The following is a 21,337-nucleotide window of genomic DNA, read 5'->3' as shown; positions in this document are numbered from 1 at the left end:
GTGCAATTAGTGCCAGCACCGTCCGTTAAGAGTTTGGGTGTAATCTTTGACACCTCCCTTTCCATGGAGGTGCAGATTACAGCTATAACAAAGGCGGCATTTTTTCACCTCCGCCAAGCTAAGCAGTTGGCTCCTTACCTCTCTCGCCCTGACCTAGCCACTGTGATCCACGTGACGGTCACTTCCAGACTGGATTATTGTAACTCGCTCTACGTGGGGCTGCCCTGAGACTGACCCAGAAACTCCAGCGGGTGCAGAATGCCGCGGCGAGACTCCTTACGGGGTCTTCACTGCGAGATCACATTTACCCGGTGCTATACCAGCTGCACTGGCTCCTGGTGGAGTACAGGATCAGGTTTAAGGTGCTGCTTTTAACCTTTAAAGCCCTATACGGCCTAGGACCCTCGTACCTACGGGACCGCCTCTCCTGGTATGTCCCACAGAGGAACTTACGATCTTCAAATAAAACATCCTGAAGGTCCCAGGCCACAGAGAGGTTAGGCTGGCCTCAACTAGAGCCAGGTCATTTTCGGCTGCGGCTCCAATCTGGTGGAACGCTCTGTCACAAGAGTCTAGGGCCCTGCAGGACTTGACATCTTTCCGCAGGGCCTGCAAGACAGAGCTGTTCCACCAGGCCTTTGGTCAGGGCGCAGCCTGACTCCCTCCTTTGGCAATCTCTACAGAACTTTAGCTTAATGGTTGCCATTAATTTGATTTTAATTAATTTTTATAATGAAATGTTTTTAGAATGTTGTACTATTTTATTGTTGTTAGCCGCCCTGAGTCCGGCTTCGGCTGGGGAGGGCGGGATATAAATAAAATTTATTATTATTATTATTAGGTACCTGCAGGCTCCACGCTGCCTCAAACGGCAGCGTGGGACTTGTGCCTGCCTACAACCTCTCCCTCAGCTGCCCTACAGCTGAGGGGGAGGTAGTGGAGAGGCTCCAAGCGTTGGAAAGGCTCGTCCCGCACCCATGGGCGCAGATCGCCCCGCCCCTGATTGCAGGACATGCCCCCACACCAGGCACTGCTTACTGGGCTCTGGGAAGCATGTGGGAGACCTCTGGAAGGCTGTGGGAGCCTCCAATGAAATCTTGCAGGGCTGTCCAAAATCTTGGGAGCCTCCCACTGCCTTCCAGAGGCCTTGCATGACTTTCCCAGACCCCAATAAGCAAGGTGAAGGGCTTAAAAACTGTCCCAACAGCAGGAAAATGCAGCTCAAAAGGCCTAGGATTAATATGAAGGAACTTTAAGTTATCTGAATTTGCTAAAAGTTAGTATTACTTCACAGCAGGCATAATTAATAGATCTCACTGTCACAAGCTGTGGTGAGGTGACAGTCACTGGCTTAGATGACTTTTAAAGGGACAAGACAAGTTTATGAAAGATAAGTCAATCAACAGCTATGAGCTGAGAGAGGTAACTTGAACCCCCAAGACTGGAAGAATGGTGCCACTGAACAGCCTTCTCAGAGGGAATACTATTGCTTTCATGCCTCACTTTGGATTTCTGGGAGCAGGATGCTGCGGTTAGATAGACTTTGTTGGTCCTGGTACATAAGTGTTCCTTGCGTTCACAGACAGGTTAATTTATCTCACTCATCTGCCCTCAAAACAGGGTTTCTGAGGTGGCTAAAACTCATAGTAAACCGCAATTAATAAACAAGATAAGACCAGTTATACAATACAGTCAACGTCAAAGAAAACCCAACAGCACCCAATCTGACTATAGTATCTACATTTTAGTTATTTTTTGCAATGGAGGAAGAAGGAAAAAATAGCATTGTTACTTGCTTTTCAATAGCCAGGTCTCGAAATATAGGACAACCAACATTTATGTGCGCTACCTAAAAAGAAGCACATTCTAGTAAGCTGACAGTTTCTGCCATCACACACAATGGCCAAAATATCAGTGGGGAAAAATAGTTTCTGTTCAAACTCACACCACTGTAATGGCACTCTGTTGGGGGTGGGGGGAGAGAGGGGAGAGAGACAGCACAGATCTAGGTTTAAAAGCTGACATTTGAAAGCCAATTTTTGTGATTTACATGCATGCAGTACAGTATTAAAATATATGTAACAAATAAAATAATGCATTTTTTAATGTGCATTCCAATGCACAACATGGCTAGAGAAGTCCCACTGATCACATACTTAACTATTGCCATTCATCTGATTTGAATTGATTTTATAATGAAATGATTTTGGAATGTTGTATCATTTTAATGTTGTTAGCCGCTCTGAGCCCGGCTTTGGCTGGGGAGGGTGGGATATAAATAAAATTTTATTATTACTTATTATTATTATCTCCTAAATAAATCATTGTACAACTTTGGCTAAATTGTGCCTCATTTGGAGGTGTCAAGCAGTTCACTCTCCCTGAAACTACTTACTCTTGGTAGAAAGCAAATTCATAAAATACGGTACTCTGGCTGCAACCCTTAGTATAATTACTTTGGATTAAGTCTCACTGATCACTTCATTTCCAAGTATATGGGGTTAGGCTTGTCTTTAATTTTTCTAACTTATATTGCAGTTAATGGACCTAAATTAGTTATAGCTATTCATTTCAATGGGTCTACACTGAGTTAAAGTTAAATATAAGACTGAGCCTGGAAAACTGAAACATCTTAAACCTACAATAGCAGGCTATATCTCTTACAGATTTCTAATTCAAAAACTGAACTGAATGAGGGTGATCAAATCAAGTGATAAGAGATTGAATCAATTTTTGTAAGGGCTCATTAATGTATTGCTGACAAAATTATGTGGTGTCATCGCTGCTCAAGGAAGTGCTTGAAAGAGTAAATTCACCCTAACTAAATCTCTGTGCTTGAATAGCCATTCTAACTTTAGGCCAGGCTCCAACTTCTCTGTTGGGGGAAATTTTATTGAACAGGTGACTGTGGTGCCATTTCAGATATCCATGACTGAAATAATTTATGAATAACTTGACATTTATTATGAATAGTATTGACATAACTCTTCTTATCATACCTGTCAACTTACAGATTTGAAAATAAGGGACCAGCAGCCAAAATAAGGGATTTTCAGGGCACAGGGATGTTTGACTTCTGAGCCCCTCCGAGCCAAAGGCAGAAAGCCCAGCCAGTAGCCAAACGAAGCCTCAAGCGGTGGTTCCCACAGCGTAGCAACCCAGCAAAGGGGGTGCAGCAAGGAAAACCACTGTCACCTCCCCGCTGGGAAGCGCTGAGCAAAGACGAGTCCCTAGGCAACGCGGCCGATTTGATCGGCACAAGGCATGCAAGCTCCACCCTCCAATCGTTCTTAGACTCCTTATTGGGTGAGCAACGCAGCCAAGCAACACAGTTGGAGCCTCCCTCCTCCCTGGCCAGCAGGGAGGGAGGGAAAGAAGCTGCTTCCTTTGAAATCCGGGAAATTTAAGGGACATCATCAATAAGGGACAGCAGTGGGACACGGCGCTGGGATAAGGGACTTTCCCGCCAAATAAGGGACGGTTGACAGCTATGCTTATCTTTTATATTTTATGATTGTTACATTATGTTATGAATGTATGTTTGTTATGCTGTATGTTATTCCGAAGCCTTTGAGCAAAAGGCTGTATAAAAATGTTCCAACAAACAAACAAACAAGCAAGCAAGCAAACAAGCAAACAAACACATTCGTTGATGAGAGTCCTCCTCAACCCTTTATCATATGATGGCAATATTTTTAGACTGACAGTAATTCCAGATGGGCAGTTTATTGAGCATTCGTCTTGATTTTTTTTACACATAATTTGTGAAGAGGCTATATGACACTGCCATTTAGTAGTTGGTATCTTGTGTAATTTTTCATCACTTACCATCATCTTACCATCAAAAGTCAGAAAGGGGAAAGTTAACAAAAATTGCACTGGTGAGTGTATGCTAACAACCACTAGATGGCAATGACATATAATGTCACAACCACAAAAAGTGTGAAAAATCAGGATAAACTCAGTAAGCTCAGTAAACAACTACCTGAAAACTGTGAGTATTTTGATTGTTTTGGTGGACAATTTCTGAAAGTCACAGCAACATCTTGATTTTATTGGACTTCTCAGCGGCTTTTGTTCCTGATATCGTTGAAGTATCAGATATTATCAGATATTATACTGCTAGTGACTATCCAAGACAAACACTTGAGATGGTTTTAATTTTACCTCTCAATATGTACCCAGATAGTGGAGACAGAACTGTGTCTTGTGAGGCTCTTTTTATTTGGTAATGTTTGTCATTTAATATTTATGCAAAACTGCTGGGAGAGAGAATGTGGAATTTAAGAGTTTGATATGATTAATATCATGATGTTGCCTAACTTTCTGCTTCATTCTTTCTCTTTATCATCCATTAACCAGAGCATCCTTGGTCCTGAACTCATTGGTGTCTAAAGGCTACGGTCTGCTGGATAAGGAGAATAAAACTGAACCTGGATAAAATGGAGCTGATGTTGATAGAGGATCCAAGGAGGCTGGAGCCCTTGCCACTGACAGGCATTTCCCTTGATAGAGTATGTATGCAGCCAAATGCTGCTTAGTGTACAGCTGCTCCTGACGATCCAGGTTGTGGCCAGATTTTTCTATCTGATCTAACCTCTGTCCTTCCACCCAATATGAATGGCAGAACTGTATACAGTGGTACCTCAGGTTAAGTACTTAATTTGTTCCAGAGGTCCGTTCTTAACCTGAAACAGTTCTTAACCTGAAGCACCACTTTAGCTAATGGGGCCTCCTGCTGGAGCCCAATTTCTGTTCTCATCCTGAAGTTCTTAACCTGAAGCACTATTTCTGGGTTAGCGGAGTCTGTAACCTGAAGTGTATGTAACCTGAAGCGTATGTAACCTGAAGCATATGTAACCCGAGGTACCACTGTACTGAAAAATGGGGACCAGGCGGTCAGCAACATTTATTAGCTATTATTGTATGACTAGGTGGTAGTTTTCTAAAACCTCTGGTTTCAGGAAGGGCCGCTTCAAAAGGGGCCACACCACCCTGGCTCCTGTCAAGTTCGGCAAGAGATGGGGCACCATGATGGCAGAAGTAGTGTGTGTGTGAGCAATTCCCATTTAAACTCAGGCAGTGAAACAGGATGGGCTGCCCAGGGGTGGGGAATAACAAGAATCTTTAACAAAATGTGTGGAATGAACCTGTGTTCTGTTCAATCAGCCATCCTGTACCTCACAATATTTTATTCCATCCCTCCTCTCACTGGGAATGTCTGTAATCCTCCTACACACTTCAAGCAGTAGTATGCGGCTCTGTCCTTATTGGGGTTTTTTGGGGGGCAGGGTTCCCCTTAGGACTTCCCCTCTAATGTTGTTTTTTCCCCTTCTGCACACCATGTGGACCTCCAAGCCAACTTTATCTTCATTTGATATAAAGTCAGACATTAAAGATTTCTATCAGGTATTTTTTTAAAAAATGAAAGTTTTTGCAACAGTGTATTTGTTAGTGCTTAAGGTACTATGGTATTCAGTTGTTTTCATCCTTTTTTAAAAAGAAAGATTAGCATCTCATGCTAAAAACTTACCTTGTTGGGAGTCATACATGTTCTTCCAGTGAGGGAAGGTTCCACTTCAATTGTCATAATACCCGTTGAACTAATTCTACAAGGAAGTATCAGCCATAAAACAGGTATATTTAAGACACTTAAAATTAATCCTTAATATAATACTTATGTGTTGCCTTCACAATTGATATTTACTTTATTATCTGTTCCCAAAATTCAAATCCACAAACTTAAGTTTTTAAGAGTTCAGTCTTATACTTGAGATTCTGGCTGGGGGATTCAGGGTCTGGTGGAAGCACCGCAATACTGTCAGAATTTAACATATATTGCTGGCATGACCGATGTGCCAGTGGAACTCCCACAATCTGCCAACAGAGCACTCTGTCAGTAGAACTGTTCCGCAAGCAAAGATACACTGGCAAAGCAGCCAAAACAGGATAGAGATGATGAAAATGAGAGTGGAAGCATGGCTATCCATTGCAACATGGTGCACAGACACGGCTGGGGGTATGCTAAGGGCCCAAACAAATCTGGCGATGGTGTTTGCTGTCAGTGTGGTAACTTGTATTCATCATTCATTTGACCTTTGAACTAAAAACTCCTTTGCATCAGAATTGTTGTTTCTACATATTGATTTCCTATCTGAAATAATGACCTCAAGCTTTTATAGTAACATCCCAAAAGGGATCCAGTGCTAAGCAACAGGATGAGGATACCAAGATTTTTAGATCCCATGCCAGGTTTGTGCCCAACTTGGGAATCTGTGTGTCAAATTTTGGTTCTTTGTGGGTAAAACTTGGTTCATTTAAGAACTTCAGACTTATGGGTGAGGCCTTCAAGCAAGAGATAGCAGTTTCTGACCCTTAGCTAGCAGGCCCAAGATATACTGCATCTGCTTATTTTGTACCAGTATCCCAAGGACAGAAATTGTCATTTACTAACTAAAGTTACATTTTTCCACTGTGCTGTCATAAGGCTCTATCATCCAACCTAGGTTCTGGAAATTTGCACCTAAGTAGCCTTGTGATTGGCTGAGAAGTGGGATAACAGGCAAAAATATATAAAAGCAATCTACCTTGTAGTATTCCTTGCCCCAAACTAGCCCCTCTGCTAGCCTCCTGTTTATCCCCATCTTGTATTCTGGGTTTTGGTTGTTGAACTGACTTGTCAAGCCACATCTCTTTGCAAAGTCAGAGCGTGATGATGAAGTATCTTAGGCTTAGGCTGTCCGATTTTTTGGTTTTTTTTAGTGTATTTTCCATTATGTGTCTAATTTCTTAATTGACCTCCTAAAATATTTTCTTCCTATTTAGTAACAGGGTTCTTACCACGGTATTATTTTATTATTCTTAAACATATATGTTCTACATTTTACTGTGGTTATTTGGAAAACTGCCTTGGCGTAAACCAGTGCCTTAGATCTCTTTGATCATACTTGATTGGGAGCCGCCCAGAGTGGCTGGGGAAACTCAGCCAGATGGGCGGGGTATAAATAATAAATTATTATTATTATTATTATTATTATTATTATTATTATTATTATTATTATTATACTTAGCTACCATACAAATGGTTGTTTTTGCTGGAGGCTTCAGACAGCAAACCATGGTGACTTAGCTCTTGCTCCCTGGAACCTCACGGGGATCCCACAGAGCTACAGGTGTCTCCTGGGCCTGAAGGAAAGGACTCTTAACAGGAGTGGTGGCAGCATACAATTTGGGGAATTTGGTTGGACAGTGAACCCTATAATCTTTACATAGTGGCATCAGCTGGAGATTAACTATTCAGAGATGTGTGCCCTAGCTGAGATACAATTAATTTGGAATTTCTTGAACGTTGTCTGAGCAATATGTTTGGGGTAAATCATTATAGACAAAAGTAAATGGACAAAAGTTTTTGTTTTTTTTTAAAATACAATCTATGTTTATGTGGAAGGCAGGAGTGCCTGGCGTGCTCTGGTCCATGGGGTCACGAAGAGTCGGACACGACTAAACGACTAAACAACAACAATGTTTATGTGGCAAGGACAACACCATTCATTGAGTACCTTTTTCCTTCTCTTGTTTGTACACCAGAGAAACTGATTGGTAAACTTTTTTTTAAAAAATGCATCTAAGTTTGTCTAAAGCTTCCTCAAATATTAGATTTCCAAAGTTGGAAATGCAAATAGTTTTAGGCTTTGGATCTTATGCTAGAGCCCAGTTTGCCCAAATAGAAATGGTTTTAAATTGGTGTCCTGGAGGAAAAACTTTTAAATTACGTATGGTGCCAAGGAAAAACAAAATTCTGCCTTAATAAGTTACATAATTCTGGTATGCAATTTCCCCAGAGTTTTCACATTGTAAACTATGGCTTGGATCCAAAAAATGTGAAACTAGTTCTTGGAGCCTAGGCAGACTTTATATCAGCTCCCTGTGCCATGTGGCAGATTGTGTTTCAAACTGAGACAAATTTTAAAAAACAGGCTGTGATGTGTCATGGAAGAAGCAAGCTGTTCAAAGGGTTTAGTTTTATTAAAAATAAATAAATCTTGCATTAGTGCAAGCCTCTTGCTTTAGGGTGCATGCATACAGGCAAATGTACTAATCTTCACAAAAAGGAAAAAGAATAGTTGAACTCAAATTTATGGGCAGATACTAGAAAAGATTATAAAGAAATCAATCTGTAAGCATCTTGATAACAATTGCAGTGATTAATAGAAGCCAACATGAACTGTCAAGAATAAATCCTGCCAGACTAATAAACTCATTTTTAAAAATTAGGTTACTAGATTATGGATTTTGGAAATGCTGTGATTTTTATTTCTCTTACTTTCAGAAACACATTTGACAAAGTTCTACATATTATTTTGGTTACTAAACTGGTTAAGTGTGGACAAGTGCTCATCAACCCAGAGAGAGACTTTGAATGTGCTGCTAAAGGGCTCTAGTCTGGGCCTGGTTTTCTTCAACATTTTTAGTAGTTATATAGATGAAAGGGAGGAGTGAATCATGAAATTTGCCAAAGGCACAAAACTCAGAATTGCAACCTAACATCTCAGAATGACCTTGATAGAATGGAAAGCTGGGTCAAAAATAGCAAAATGAAACTCAAGAGACATATGCAAATATCTGCATTTTTGCAATACATTTTAAAATTTTCAGGTAAAGGATGGCAGGAAACATGGCTTGGCAGTAGTACAAAGTTCTTGGGATTGTAATAAAACACAAGCTGAATGTGAGTCAGCAAAGTGATCCAGCTGCGAGGGGGCTAATGTGATTTTAGGCTGCTTCAATCAAATCATAACGTCCCAGTAATGAGAAGTGGTAGTTCCACTTTATTCTATACTAGTTAGACATCACATGGGAGTATTGTGTCAAGTTCTGCACACCATACTTTAAGAGTGATATGGTTTGCTGCGGGAGATGGGAGGCTGTATGCTTGAGCCCTTTTCTAATTCCTGGATCCAGCACAGATTCAATTCCTGAGATAGCCAGGCTAGCTTCCTGGTGGGGTAGTGTTCCTCTAAGTATGAACCATTAAGGCAACAAAGTGGCTCTGTGCCAGATGACAAATAGATGAGCCCCCTTACTTCAACTCGCTAGTAGTTAGAAAGACAAAAGCCAGAGTTGAAGGTCTGAGTTATGCGAGCTAGAAGCTAGAAGCAAGGCTGCAGGCTGGGAAGCTGGGAGAAGGAGCCATCCCTGATTTCTACTTGAATCCAAGGCTGTGGCTATTGGGGAAGCAACACCTTCTTGAGGTGTTAATGTGGTGTCCATCAAGCTCATGTTGTATATATGTGTAAATAAACCATATATCATAAAGATACCACAGTCTCCAGTGTCCCTCATTCCAAAGGAAACTGAATCCTGGGTAAGCCTGGAATCTTGCACTGCTCAGAAATTAGGAAGGCATGCAATAATATAGACAAATGAGAATGGGGTGATGAAGACGTTAGTTAGTATAGAAAACAAGTCCTATGAGAGAAGGCTGAAGGAATTGGGTATATTTAGCATGCAGAACAGAATACTGAGAAAGATCTGATAGCACTCTTCAAATACTGGAAGAGATGTCACATAGAATATGACAAACACTTCCCTGCTGCTGTAGAAGATAGGACTAGATCTAATGGGCTTAGCTTACTGAAGGGTAGATTGTTGCAAAGACCGAACTAGCTTTAGCCACTAAGGAACAGGAATATAAAAATATGTGAATGCATGGTGATAATTTTGAAAGAGAAGAAAACCAAGTAATTGCACAGAGTTTGGGACCAGCTGCTGAAAATATGAGGTCGTCTGAGGAGTAGGGAGAACAGGAGAGTTGTAATGAACATTTATTTACAATGCCAGTTGGAGGACATGAAGGAGAAAAAGCAGATTTGCAAGGACCTGTGAAAGTTCTTACACAGCAACTTAAAAAAGCAACAGGTTGCTAATAGAAATTTGGAGGGCTGTTGAAGGAGCAGCTCCATGCTCAGAAGCCAATTTGTTGAATTGTTGGAGCTTATTTGGATAATGATGATGATATGTGGGAAGAAGAGTGGAAACAAGTGTGATAGCAAGGATATTCATTCACATATTTTAACAGTACAGGGTGTGTTGACAATAAAAGATTACAGGGGAGATAGGATAAACAGCAACAGAGAAATTGTAATGGGCTTGCTGGTGAAAATAGATAAATAGATATGCTGGACTGTGGGGGACATTTGCTAGAAGATGAAGTGGATTAGATATTAGGCGTCAAGGCTGGCATCTCCTATTGAAAGCTGGGTGTCAGATAAAACATCTTGATGCAGTTCCATTATATAAAAAAAGACTGATAAATTGCTTCTAGAGTACTTCACTGTTGTAAAGAATCTGCTGTTTTCACAGCCACCACACAATGGGTTGACATCTTCATTGAACTATTTATCATGACCTCAATGCCTCATTCCTGATCAGTCACCTCCAGTTCCAGACCCCATGAGCATATTATGTGAAATTCACTGAGTTTGGAGAGATGCTTTCAGAGCTCTCCGCAAGCTCTTTTTGTTTTCATGACTCAGAATAATTTTGTATCATCATCAGTCTGAGCCACCTCACTGCTTAGTTCTAACTTTAGTTCATTTATGAACAAGTTAAAAAGCACAGGTGCCAATACTAATCCTTGGGGGGACTCCACTTTCTACTTCTTTCCATTCAGAGAACTGTTGCTCTTCCTCTATTATGTACTGAGCCACAGCAAGGCTCTTGGTTTCAGCCTGCAGCTCAGAATAGAAAAATGCCTGTGCATTAATCCCCAGCACAAGATCTTTGGTTTGCATTGGAACATTGTGGTTCTATGCTAGGGATCACTGGGAAAGGAATTAAAAATAAAGCTGCCAGTATCAAAATAGCATTATATGAATCTATATTGTAAAGCATTTGTGTTACTGTGTACAGTTCTGGTTGCTTCTTGACGAGCAACGCCCCTTTGAAGAAAGGTTGCAACGTTTGGGACTTTTTAGTTTAGAGAAGACGCAAGTTATAGGTGACACGATGGAAGTTTTTAAAACGATGCATGGCATGGTAAAGTGGATAGGGAAAAGTTTTTCTTCATCTCCATTACACTACAACTTGTGGGCATCCACTGAAGCTGAATGCTGGAAGATTCAGGAGGGATAAAATAAAGTACAGTGGTACCTCATGTTACATACGCTTCAGGTTACAGAGTCCGCTAACCCAGAAATAGTACCTCAGGTTAAGTACTTTGCATCAGGATGAGAACAGAAATCGTGCTCCGGCGGTGCGGCAGCAGCAGGAGGCCCCATTAGTTAAAGTGGTGCTTCAGGTTAAGAACAGTTTCAGGTTAAGTACGGACCTCCGGAACGAATTAAGTACTTAACATGAGGTACCAGTGTACTTCTTCACACACCACATAGTTAATTTATGGAACTTGTTTCCACAGGAAGCAGTCATGGCCATCAGCTTGGATGACTTTACAAGAGGATTAGACGAGCTGATGGAAGAGAGGGCTATTGATGGCTATTGGCCATGATGGCTATGCTTTGCCTCTACAGTCAGAGGCAGCAGAACACCAGTTGCTGAAAAGCCACAGGAAGGTAGCGTGCTCTTATGCTTGAATCCTGCTTACTGGTTTCCCACAGGCATTTGTCTGGCCATTGTGACAACAGGATGGTGGATTAGATGGGCTGTTGGCCTGATCCAGCAGGTTCTTCTTATGGTCATGTTCTGAGCAGATGAAAGGGAGGCCTAAACTTCAGTGGCCCCTGTCAGAATTGGACTATAATAGCAGCATTACAACCACATCATATTTAAAGTCCTTGTGGACCAGAGGGGTTAGTTAGGAACTGAGCTGCAAAGGACACCTTAGGATTCAGCTGCTGAATGTACTTTACTCAGAGAACAGCTTGTGAATATTATTGTGGTTAACCAAAAACCTTTAAATGAATTTGTGGGAACTGCTACTTATATGGCTGGCAAAATAATAAATTTCACTGGGAGGCTGGGTCTGTAACCCATATTGATATTTTGATATGTGTAATTTGAACCATCCATTGTTGAAATAGATACAATGAAAAAAGATATTGCGCTTGATTTACCTCATTTGAGAGTATTGACTGATGATTTGAAAATGCAAGATGTAGTTAAACAATGCCAAAGCTCTCATCATAGTAAAAAAAGAAGATCTTAAAGAAAAATGGTGGTCCATCTCAGAAGGGGACTTGGACTAAACCCATGGCCTCACTTGTAAAACCAAGGATAGATAGGACCCCCAAATTAACAGCTCCCAGAAGGCTTCCCAAGATGGAACGTGGTCTTTGGAATTAAAAAGAAGTTCCCCAGCCCTGAGCTAGTTCCAATAAGCCTTCAGTGTGCTTATGCTATTGACTCTTCTGAAATGTAAATGTAACCAATAAATTGTTAACCATTTTCATATTTTAACTATCATTATACTTACATTGCATCTTCATACTCTCCCTCTGTTGAATAATCATAGTCATGATAAAGTGTTACAGTCTTTAAGATATAATAAACAACAATAATGAATAGTTAGTCTTAAAATACCATATATTTAAGGGCTGCAGGCATTATATCAGAATAAAACAGGTTACTAAAAGTTAAAAGAACTTCAAATTATATAAAATATAAACTCCACTTTATCCTAGACATTTGAATCCCCCTTCATGGATCATTGCCTTGCCTTGGCGAAGGGGCTTGAATAACTCAGAGAAGCTATGAACTATGCCAAGCAGGGCACCCAAGATGGACAGGTCATAGTGGAGAGTTTTGACCAAATGTGATCCACCTGGAGGAGGAACCGGCAAGCCACTCCACGGGGTCTTCGCTGCGAGATCACATTCATCCGGTGCTATATCAACTGCACTGGCTCCCGGTGGAGTACAGGATCAGGTTTAAGGTGCTGGTTTTAACCTTTAAAGCCCTATACGGCCTTGGACCCTCGTACCTACGGGACCGCCTCTCCTGGTATGCCCCACAGAGAAACTTACGGTCTTCAAATAAAAATATCTTGAAGGTCCCAGGCCACAGAGAAGTTAGGCTGGCCTCAACTAGAGCCAGGGCTTTTTCGGCTGTGGCTCCGACCTGGTGGAACACTCTGTCACAAGAGACTAGGGCCCTGCAGGACTTGACATCTTTCCGCAGGGCCTGCAAGACAGAGCTGTTCCGCCAGGCCTTTGGCCAGGGCACAGCCTGACTCCCTCCCTCGGCAATCTTCGCGGAGCTCTGGCCCAATAGTGGCCAGTGGCTTGAATTTAATTAATTTTATAATGAATGATTTTAGAGTGTTGTTTGTGTTGTACTTTTGTATTGTTTTATTGTTGTTAGCCGCCCTGAGCCCAGCTTCGGCTGGGGAGGGCGGGATATAAATAAAATTTATTATTATTATTATTATTATTATTATTATTATTATTATTATCCCTGCCAAGAAAACTCCATGGACAAAGACAAAAGGCATATAAAAGTTATGACGCTGGAAGATGAGCCCCTCAGGTCGGAAGGCGTCCAACATGCTACTGGGGAAGAGCGGAGGACAAGTGCAAGTAGATTCAGAGCTGATGAAGCGGCTGAGCTAAAGCTGAAAGGACGCTCAGTTGCGGATATGCCTGGAAGTGAAAGGAAAGTCCAATGCTGTAAAGAAAAATATTGCATAGGAACCTGGAATGTAAGAACCATGAACTTTGGTAAGTTGGATGTGCTAAAAAATGAGATGGTAAGAATAAATATTGACATCCTGGGCATCAGTGAACTAAAATGGATGGGAATTCAGTTCGGATGACCATCATATCTACTACTGTGGGCAAGAATCCTGTAAAAGAAATGGAGTGGCCCTCATAGTCAACAAAAGAGTGGCGAGAGCTGTACTGGGATGCAATCTCAAAAATGATAGAATGATCTCGATACGAATCCAAGGCAGACCTTTTAACAGTAATCCAAGTTTATGCACCAACCACTGGTGCTGAAGAAACTGAAATTGACCAATTCTATGAAGACTTACAACACCTTATAGAAGTGACACCAAAGAAGGATGTTCTTCTCATTATAGGGGATTGGAATGCTAAAATAGGGAATCAAGAGATAAAAGGAACAACTGGCAAGTTTGGCCTTGGAGATCAAAACGAAGCAGGACAAAGGCTAATAGAGTTCTGTCAAGAGAACAAGCTGGTCATCACAAACATGCTTTTCCAACAACACAAGAGACGACTCTACACGTGGACATCACCAGATGGGCAGCATCGAAATCAGATTGATTATATTCTCTGCAGCCAAAGATGGAGAAGCTCTATACAGTCAGCAAAAACAAGACCTGGAGCTGACTGTGGCTCAGATCATCAGCTTCTTATAGCAAAATTTAAGCTTAAACTGAAGAAAGTAGGAAAAACCACTGGGCCGGTAAGATACAATCTAAATCAAATCCCTTATGAATACACAGTGGAAGTGAGGAACAGGTTTAAGGATTTAGATTTGCTGGACAGAGTGCCTGAAGAACTATGGATGGAGGCTCGCAACATTATACAGGAGGCAGCAACGAAAACCATCCCAATGAAAAGGAAATGCAAGAAAGCAAAGTCGCTGTCCAATGAGGCCTTACAAATAGCGGGGGAGAGAAGGCAAGCAAAATGCGAGGGAGATAGTGAAAGATACAGGAAATTGAATGCAGATTTCCAAAAAAGAGCAAGGAGAGACAAGAAGGCCTTCTTAAACGAGCAATGCAAAGAAATAGAGGAAAACAACAGAATGGGCAGAACCAGAACCTGTTCAAGAAAATTGGAGACATGAAAGGAACATTTCGTACAAAGATTACCATAATAAAAGTGGTAAGGACCTAACAGAAGCAGAAGACATCAAGAAGAGGTGGCAAGAATACACAGAGGAATTATACCAGAAAGATATGGAAGGCTCGTACACCCCAGGTAGTGTGGCTGCTGACCTTGAGCCAAAAAAACAAACAGATCCTGAAGCTGAGGCTCCAATACTTTGGCCACCTCGTGAGAAGAGAAGACTCCCTGGAAAAGACCCTGATGTTGGGAAAGATGGAGGGCACAAGGAGAAGGGGACGACAGAGGACGAGATGGTTGGACAGTGTTCTCAAAGCTACCAGCATGAGTCTGACCAAACTGTGGGAGGCAGTGGAAGACAGGAGTGCCTGGGGTGCTCTGGTCCATGGGGTCACGAAGAGTCAGACAGGACTAAACAACAACAACAGAATATTCATGTACAACTTTGTATGTATTTAGTGAATCATAAAACTTGATTATATTAGTTCTTATTTAGTTAGTTATTTAAAATATTACAGTGGTACCTCGGTTTAAGAACAGTCCAGTTTAAAAGCGATTTGGTTTACAAACTCAGCAAAACTGGAAATAGTATCTTGGTTTGAGAACTTTACCTCAGTCTAAGAACGGAATGCGAATGGTGGAAGGGCACCGGTGGCGGGAGGCCTCATTAGGGAAAGCACGCCTAGGTTTAAGAAGAGTTTTGGTTTAAGAACGGACTTCTGGAACAGATTAAGTTCATAAACTGAGGTACCACTGTATTATAATAGCCCCTTTCCGAGCTATCATGACTGAGGAAATCATTGCACCCATTATCTATAGGCTTCATGTAGCAGTGTAAGTTCATAAATCTGGTTCATCCATGAAATTCCCATTGAACCAGAAACATGCTAGTAGCCTTGCATGTGTCTGTAGCCAGTAACATGTCTGAACCAGACAGCCTGACCCAAGAAAGAAACAAACAGGAAGAAAAATGCAAGCTTCACCTACCTGATTCTTAGTACAAATTCCACGTGCTATTTCATATTGAATAGAGTTATTTTGCTTCAGCAAGTGTGACCTGTAGATTGTAACTTCTGTGGACAATCCCACATTTTCCAGAAAGACAATCTGGGCCCAAAAGGTCATATTTGTTCCCATATCCAGATAGTAAGTATCTGCTTCCATATTGTGCTGAAATGATATATACGGACAGACCTCTCCTAAAGGATTTGTGGCACTAAGTACTTCAGTTTTCAGTGGATAAGCCTTGTAATATATATGAGTACCATTGTTTATGAGCAAAAAGAAGTCACCATGCCCATTCACATATATGGCAAAGTCTCTGGCGTCAGTTTCCCAAGCACTGAGCCTTAGAACATCTTTCATATTAAACTTTAAGAAAAACATGGCATTGTTTTTCATTTTGATCACAGTGTTTCCAGCACTGCCTATAAAAAGGAGAGAAAAAAATAGATAGAGCTTAATATAACATCTGGTTTATGTATATAATTATATTACTATTATCAATAAAAGTACAATTCTTTCTTATCTTTTCAGTTACAGTGGTTGATTGTTTTAACAAACATTTGTCCTTGGTACAAATTTGCCTTGAATTGTGGCAAAAATTATCTATAGAAAACGTATGCTTGTGATTCTGAACATTCATTATTTCTTAAAATTATTTGTATAGTGTCTTTCATTTCCAAGGTGATTTCTGGGGCACATTGTTTTAAATTAAAATTGGGAACACACATCATTCTTCCTTTCAGAAGGCCACATTTTCTTCTCTCATATCCAACAACAATGTGCAAACATCCTGTTCAACTGCAGGATGGCCAATTAATGCTACTTCCTGGCAGCCACCCTCCCAGCATGCAGCCAAACTAGGGTTCAGGGATGAATGTGAGTCTCCTGTAACTCAGCTATATTGCAGCCTCTGCCAGAGAAACCTGGGGTATTGTTATTCCCTTACTTAGGATAATGTCATTACATACATCTGGTAGCTAAATTTTGCAAGGCACACATCACCACACCTTGTATTTACCGGTATATACTCCCAGAGGGTTCGGTTGGGCCCTTATACCTCTAAAATGCTTAAGACTAACATAGGAACACCACAGGGATGCGTACTCAGTCCGCTCCTTTATATTCTCTACACGTACGATTGTGTCGCTGCTCACCCTAGTAATAGGGTTGTCAAATTTGCAGATGACACAACCGTGATTGGGCTCATCCCTGAAAGGGAGGGTGAAACGCACTATAGAGATGAGGTGGAGCGGCTGACAGAGTGGTGCAGAGCTAACAACTTGCTCATAAATACAAGGAAGACAAAGGAGCTTGTGGTGGACTTCAGGAGACAGAAGAGCAATATCCAGCCACTTTTGATTGATGGGGTCTGTGTGGAGAGGGTAACAACGTTCAGATTTTTGGGCATTGAATTACAAGAGGATCTGTCCTGGAGTGTCAACACAAGGGGGCTTGTGAAGAAGGCGCAGCAGAGACTGTACTTTTTGAGAATTCTAAGGAAAAACCATCTTCCGCAGAAACTGCTGCTTGCCTTCTATCACTGTGCCATTGAGAGCGTGCTCACGTATGGCTTATGTGTGTGGTACGGAAGCTGTACTACCCAGGACAGGATGGGGTTGTGCAGAGTTGTTAAGGCAGCAGAGAGCATTGTTGGCTGCCCACTCTCCACCTTAGAGCAGATTTATGCCACAAGGTGCCATAGGAAGGCACTGGACATAGTAAAAGATCCATCGCATCCTGGTCACTGTCTCTTCGAGCTCCTGCCGTCGGGACGGAGATACAGGACGATGAAGACAAGAACGAGCCGTCTTAAGAACAGCTTCTTCTCCAGAGCGATCTCAGCCCTGAATGGGAAGCCTGGACTTTGAAAGTCATCTAATCTTCCTTGCTGTACTATACTGTATTGTTTTAATTAGTGTTTTTATGGAGCAGTCAAGTAATTTCGTTGTCCCTGAGAGGGGGCAATGACAATAAAGATATTATTATTATTATTATTATTATTATTATTATTATTATTATTATTATTATTATTTCAGGTATACAAACTCCTGAAAACATACTAGTGACCCTGGCAGAATTTTGGAAAGAATTGAGGTACACAGTCCAGAAGTTGGTATATGAAGTGAAGTTAGCTAGGATCACTCCTCCTGTATGAAGTGCTAGGTGGGGAGAGATCTTGGAATGTATGTCAACACTAAGATGATATACCAAATGTTAATTATGTGCATGCAGATGTGCAATTGATTACAGTGGTTCCTTGGGTTACAGACACTTCAGGTTACAGACTTCGCTAACCCGGAAGTAGTACTTCGGGTTGAGAACTTTACCTCAGGATGAGAACGGAAATCACATGGCGGCGGCACAACAGCAGCGGGAGGCCCTATTAGCTAAAGTGATACCTCAGGTTAAGAACAGATTCAGGTTAAGAACGGACCTCCGGAACGAATTAAGTTCTTAACCCGAGGTACCACTGTAGTATGTTCTTTCTCTCAAGTTTGAACTGCCTTCCACTAATGTTTGTGATACTTTCTTATAATTTAACAGTTATACTATCTTATTATGAATAATAATAGTAATAAATGTTTTACAATTCATAATTTCAAACAAATGCTACTCCAAAGAAAAAATGATCTGCAAAGAATACATCTGTGTTTAGGATTTAACATTCACCTTTTCTTTTTGTAATTGTTATTTGGCTTCCTGAAATCTAGAAACTTGTGTCCCCTCACCCACCAAACATGAAACAATGATACAGCACAGTTGAGCTCTTTTCTGAACCCTGACCATATAGCTTGATACAATACAATATTAGGCCTCTTCTCACTAGTGTAATGTGTAAACAGGCCTCCTACTGAAGGTGGGAGTTATGCATCAGTATGTGTACCCTGACAAAAGAGAGAGGGGGGGAGAGAGGGAGAGAGAAAGAGAGAGAGAGAGAGAGAGAGAGAGAGAGATTAACTGTGCCTTGTGTGACAGAAGGGGAAGATCAATCGTATTTTTTGGATGACCCTGAGGGTCATCTAGTCCAACCCCCAGCAATGCAAGAATCTCAACTAACGAATCTGCTGACAGATATTCATCCAACCTCTGCTTTAAAACTTCCAATAAAGGAGAGTCCACCACCTTCCAAGGGATAGCTCTTGCTGTCAGAAAGTTCTTTCTGATATTCCGTTGGAATCTCCCTTCTTGTAACTTGAATCCATTGGTTCAGGTCCTACCATCAAGAGCAGGAGTACACAAACTTGCCCCAGACATGCAAAAGACGCACAGCCTTTTTCACACAACTCCCACTTTCCATTCAGCCAGGGAGCATTATCAGAGTTCAAAGATACATTACAGCCACGTGAAAGCACTTGAGGAGCTTGCATCCCTTCCAGTTCTACAATTCTATGATTCTATGACTCATCACCAGAAACATGCGCTGCAGAGCTCTCACAGCAAGAAGCTGAAACTTGAAAAGCCAGAATGTGCTTTTTGGAGATAGGTTGTAGCAACAGCAGCTACAGATAAGCTTTGCAATGATGAGCAAGCTAAGACCTTCCTCTTGGACCAGAGAGACAAAGAACTAAACCTCATTGCTTGTTTACAATGCGTTATTTTCTTGTCTTGTAACATTTATCTTATTGTAACTAGTATTTAAGACTGTTCTACTGTTCTATAGTAAAGCTTTGAAACTCCTTCTTGTGGTGGAGAAAATCCAGTTCTACATGAGATAAAGATCAGGAATTCTGCTGAACTCCTCTAACTCCAAGTTGTGAGGGTGCTTTGAGCAGGGTTTGGATGCAGCAGTTGAGTATCTACCCCAACACAGCTTTTTACTACTCCTACTCCTACTATTATTATTATGCCAGGTAGATTAGTGGCAGTTGTGGCTTCCACCCACCAGGTGAACCACTGGTGAACAGACGGAGGTATATTGCCTTAAGCACCCCTCCTCTGAGGGCCCCCCAATTGCACTGTATTCAGAATCTTGTTTATAGCTTTAATAGCCATAATCTCTGATACACATTATAGGAAGAGCCCCAGTGGTCTGCCACTGATACGTATAGTAAATTTAATGGATTCAAGCCATTATTGGCTTAATTTATATGACTACTCACACATTAGAACTTTGTTTACAATGGACTCAAAAAGTAGTAATCTGAAAATTATAGCATCAGCCCCTAGGGAATGAACAGGATGTATCCAACTCCCATAGCTGTGCCATTCTCCTGAGAAGCTTTTTACTATAACAACACCTGCATATCTAGGGACATACAGATCCCCCCCCCCACCATTTACACATGTTCAATTAACACATGACTGTGCATACGTGCGGCCCTGGAAACCCAGATACTGGGGAGGGAGACCTGATGAGCTTCAGCAAAGCCCCACTGAGCCTCTGACACCCTCTTTGGGCTTCGGGGAGGGACTCCTCATGAGCTGGAGGTGCAGTGGGGCTTTGCTGAGGCTCCCAACTAACAGCTGTAATGCAGGAAAGTGCCTGGTGCTAGTGTGCTTTCCCATGCATCAGCTGTTAGCTGGAAAGCCTAGCTGTGCTTCAGGGCAGCAGGGCTTGATTGACCAGCTCAACTGATGTGCGGGAAAGAAGCTTCCTTGTGCATCAGCTGTGCAAGACCCACTGTCTCTTTGGCTCCCGAGAGCTGGAGGGGCAGCAGGTCCTCATTGACAGGCTCAGCAGACATGGGAACACTTCTTCCCTGCGAGTCAGAGGGGCTATGTTGAGTTGACAGGCAACTCTCAATTTTATGCAATTTCACAGACATGCGCAGGGGTTCTGAACATAACCCCTGTGTAAATGGGGAGTCACCTGTTGTACTTTCAAACACTATGCATTTATGGCTTAGGTTACACACTATAATTGCTAAAATCAACTAAAATAACAACAATTTCCATTAGTAATTTATATCAAAATATACTATACCCATAACAACTTGATGAATAACTGTTCCTAATGCTGTTGCTGATAATTCCGTGCCTGTCTCAGCGTCTTTAATATATCCGGTGAATTTGCTTCCTTTGTAAGAATAAATAATCTTGTCACTGTACCACAGCAGCATAGATGATGATGCTCCAAACATAACTTCCATGTGCAGAGGGTCACTTGTAGGTGCAGGCATGGAAAGATCTCTCAAGAACCAGTGGGCCTCGTCTTCATTAAATCCTGCCACATATAATTGTGTGGAGGTTCTGCATCCAGTACAAGCCAGTAAGATTGAAATTTCAGAAGGGATTGAATCATAGCAAGCACTTATTACAGCTAAAGTAACGTGGTCTTTGAATCCTAGCACACTCCTTAAGACATCTACTTCCATGACTAGAGCAAACATATCAGTTATACTTCTTGATGGGTACATGAGGAATATTTCTGTTTTTGTCCACAGGACTGCTTCACTTAAATCTGATTCCAGCACCTTGGGCGTCGGATGAGATAGAGAGAGAAGCGGTGGGAGAGACAAATAATAAAATTCAGACACTGTAGGTATTGCTTAAAGCTCCATCTTAAATTTATCATAAACAATATCAAAACATTCACTGAAAAGTACCATATTTTCCCGTCTATA

The 21,337-nt window shown here is 41.5% G+C and overlaps 1 protein-coding gene across 8 annotated transcripts in view; it reads right to left on the bottom strand.

Moving 5' to 3' along the window:
- The window catches only part of CATSPERE (catsper channel auxiliary subunit epsilon), a 51,893-nt gene that overhangs the window by 11,512 nt on the left and 19,044 nt on the right, over window positions 1-21,337 (bottom strand). For all 8 annotated transcript variants that reach the window (XM_053382692.1, XM_053382689.1, XM_053382691.1 and 5 more), the window contains 5 exons: window positions 20,698-21,187; window positions 15,756-16,195; window positions 12,431-12,489; window positions 5,534-5,609; window positions 1,797-1,849 (listed from right to left, as the gene is read on the bottom strand). In XM_053382692.1, coding sequence (XP_053238667.1) covers window positions 1,797-1,849; window positions 5,534-5,609; window positions 12,431-12,489; window positions 15,756-16,195; window positions 20,698-21,187 — 1,118 coding nt within the window. The remainder of the gene's footprint in view (window positions 1-1,796; window positions 1,850-5,533; window positions 5,610-12,430; window positions 12,490-15,755; window positions 16,196-20,697; window positions 21,188-21,337) is intronic.

The sequence above is a fragment of the Podarcis raffonei genome, chromosome 3, assembly GCF_027172205.1.
Source record: "Podarcis raffonei isolate rPodRaf1 chromosome 3, rPodRaf1.pri, whole genome shotgun sequence".
Classification (NCBI taxonomy): domain Eukaryota; kingdom Metazoa; phylum Chordata; class Lepidosauria; order Squamata; family Lacertidae; genus Podarcis; species Podarcis raffonei.
This window is presented reverse-complemented; position numbering and strand designations above follow the sequence as displayed.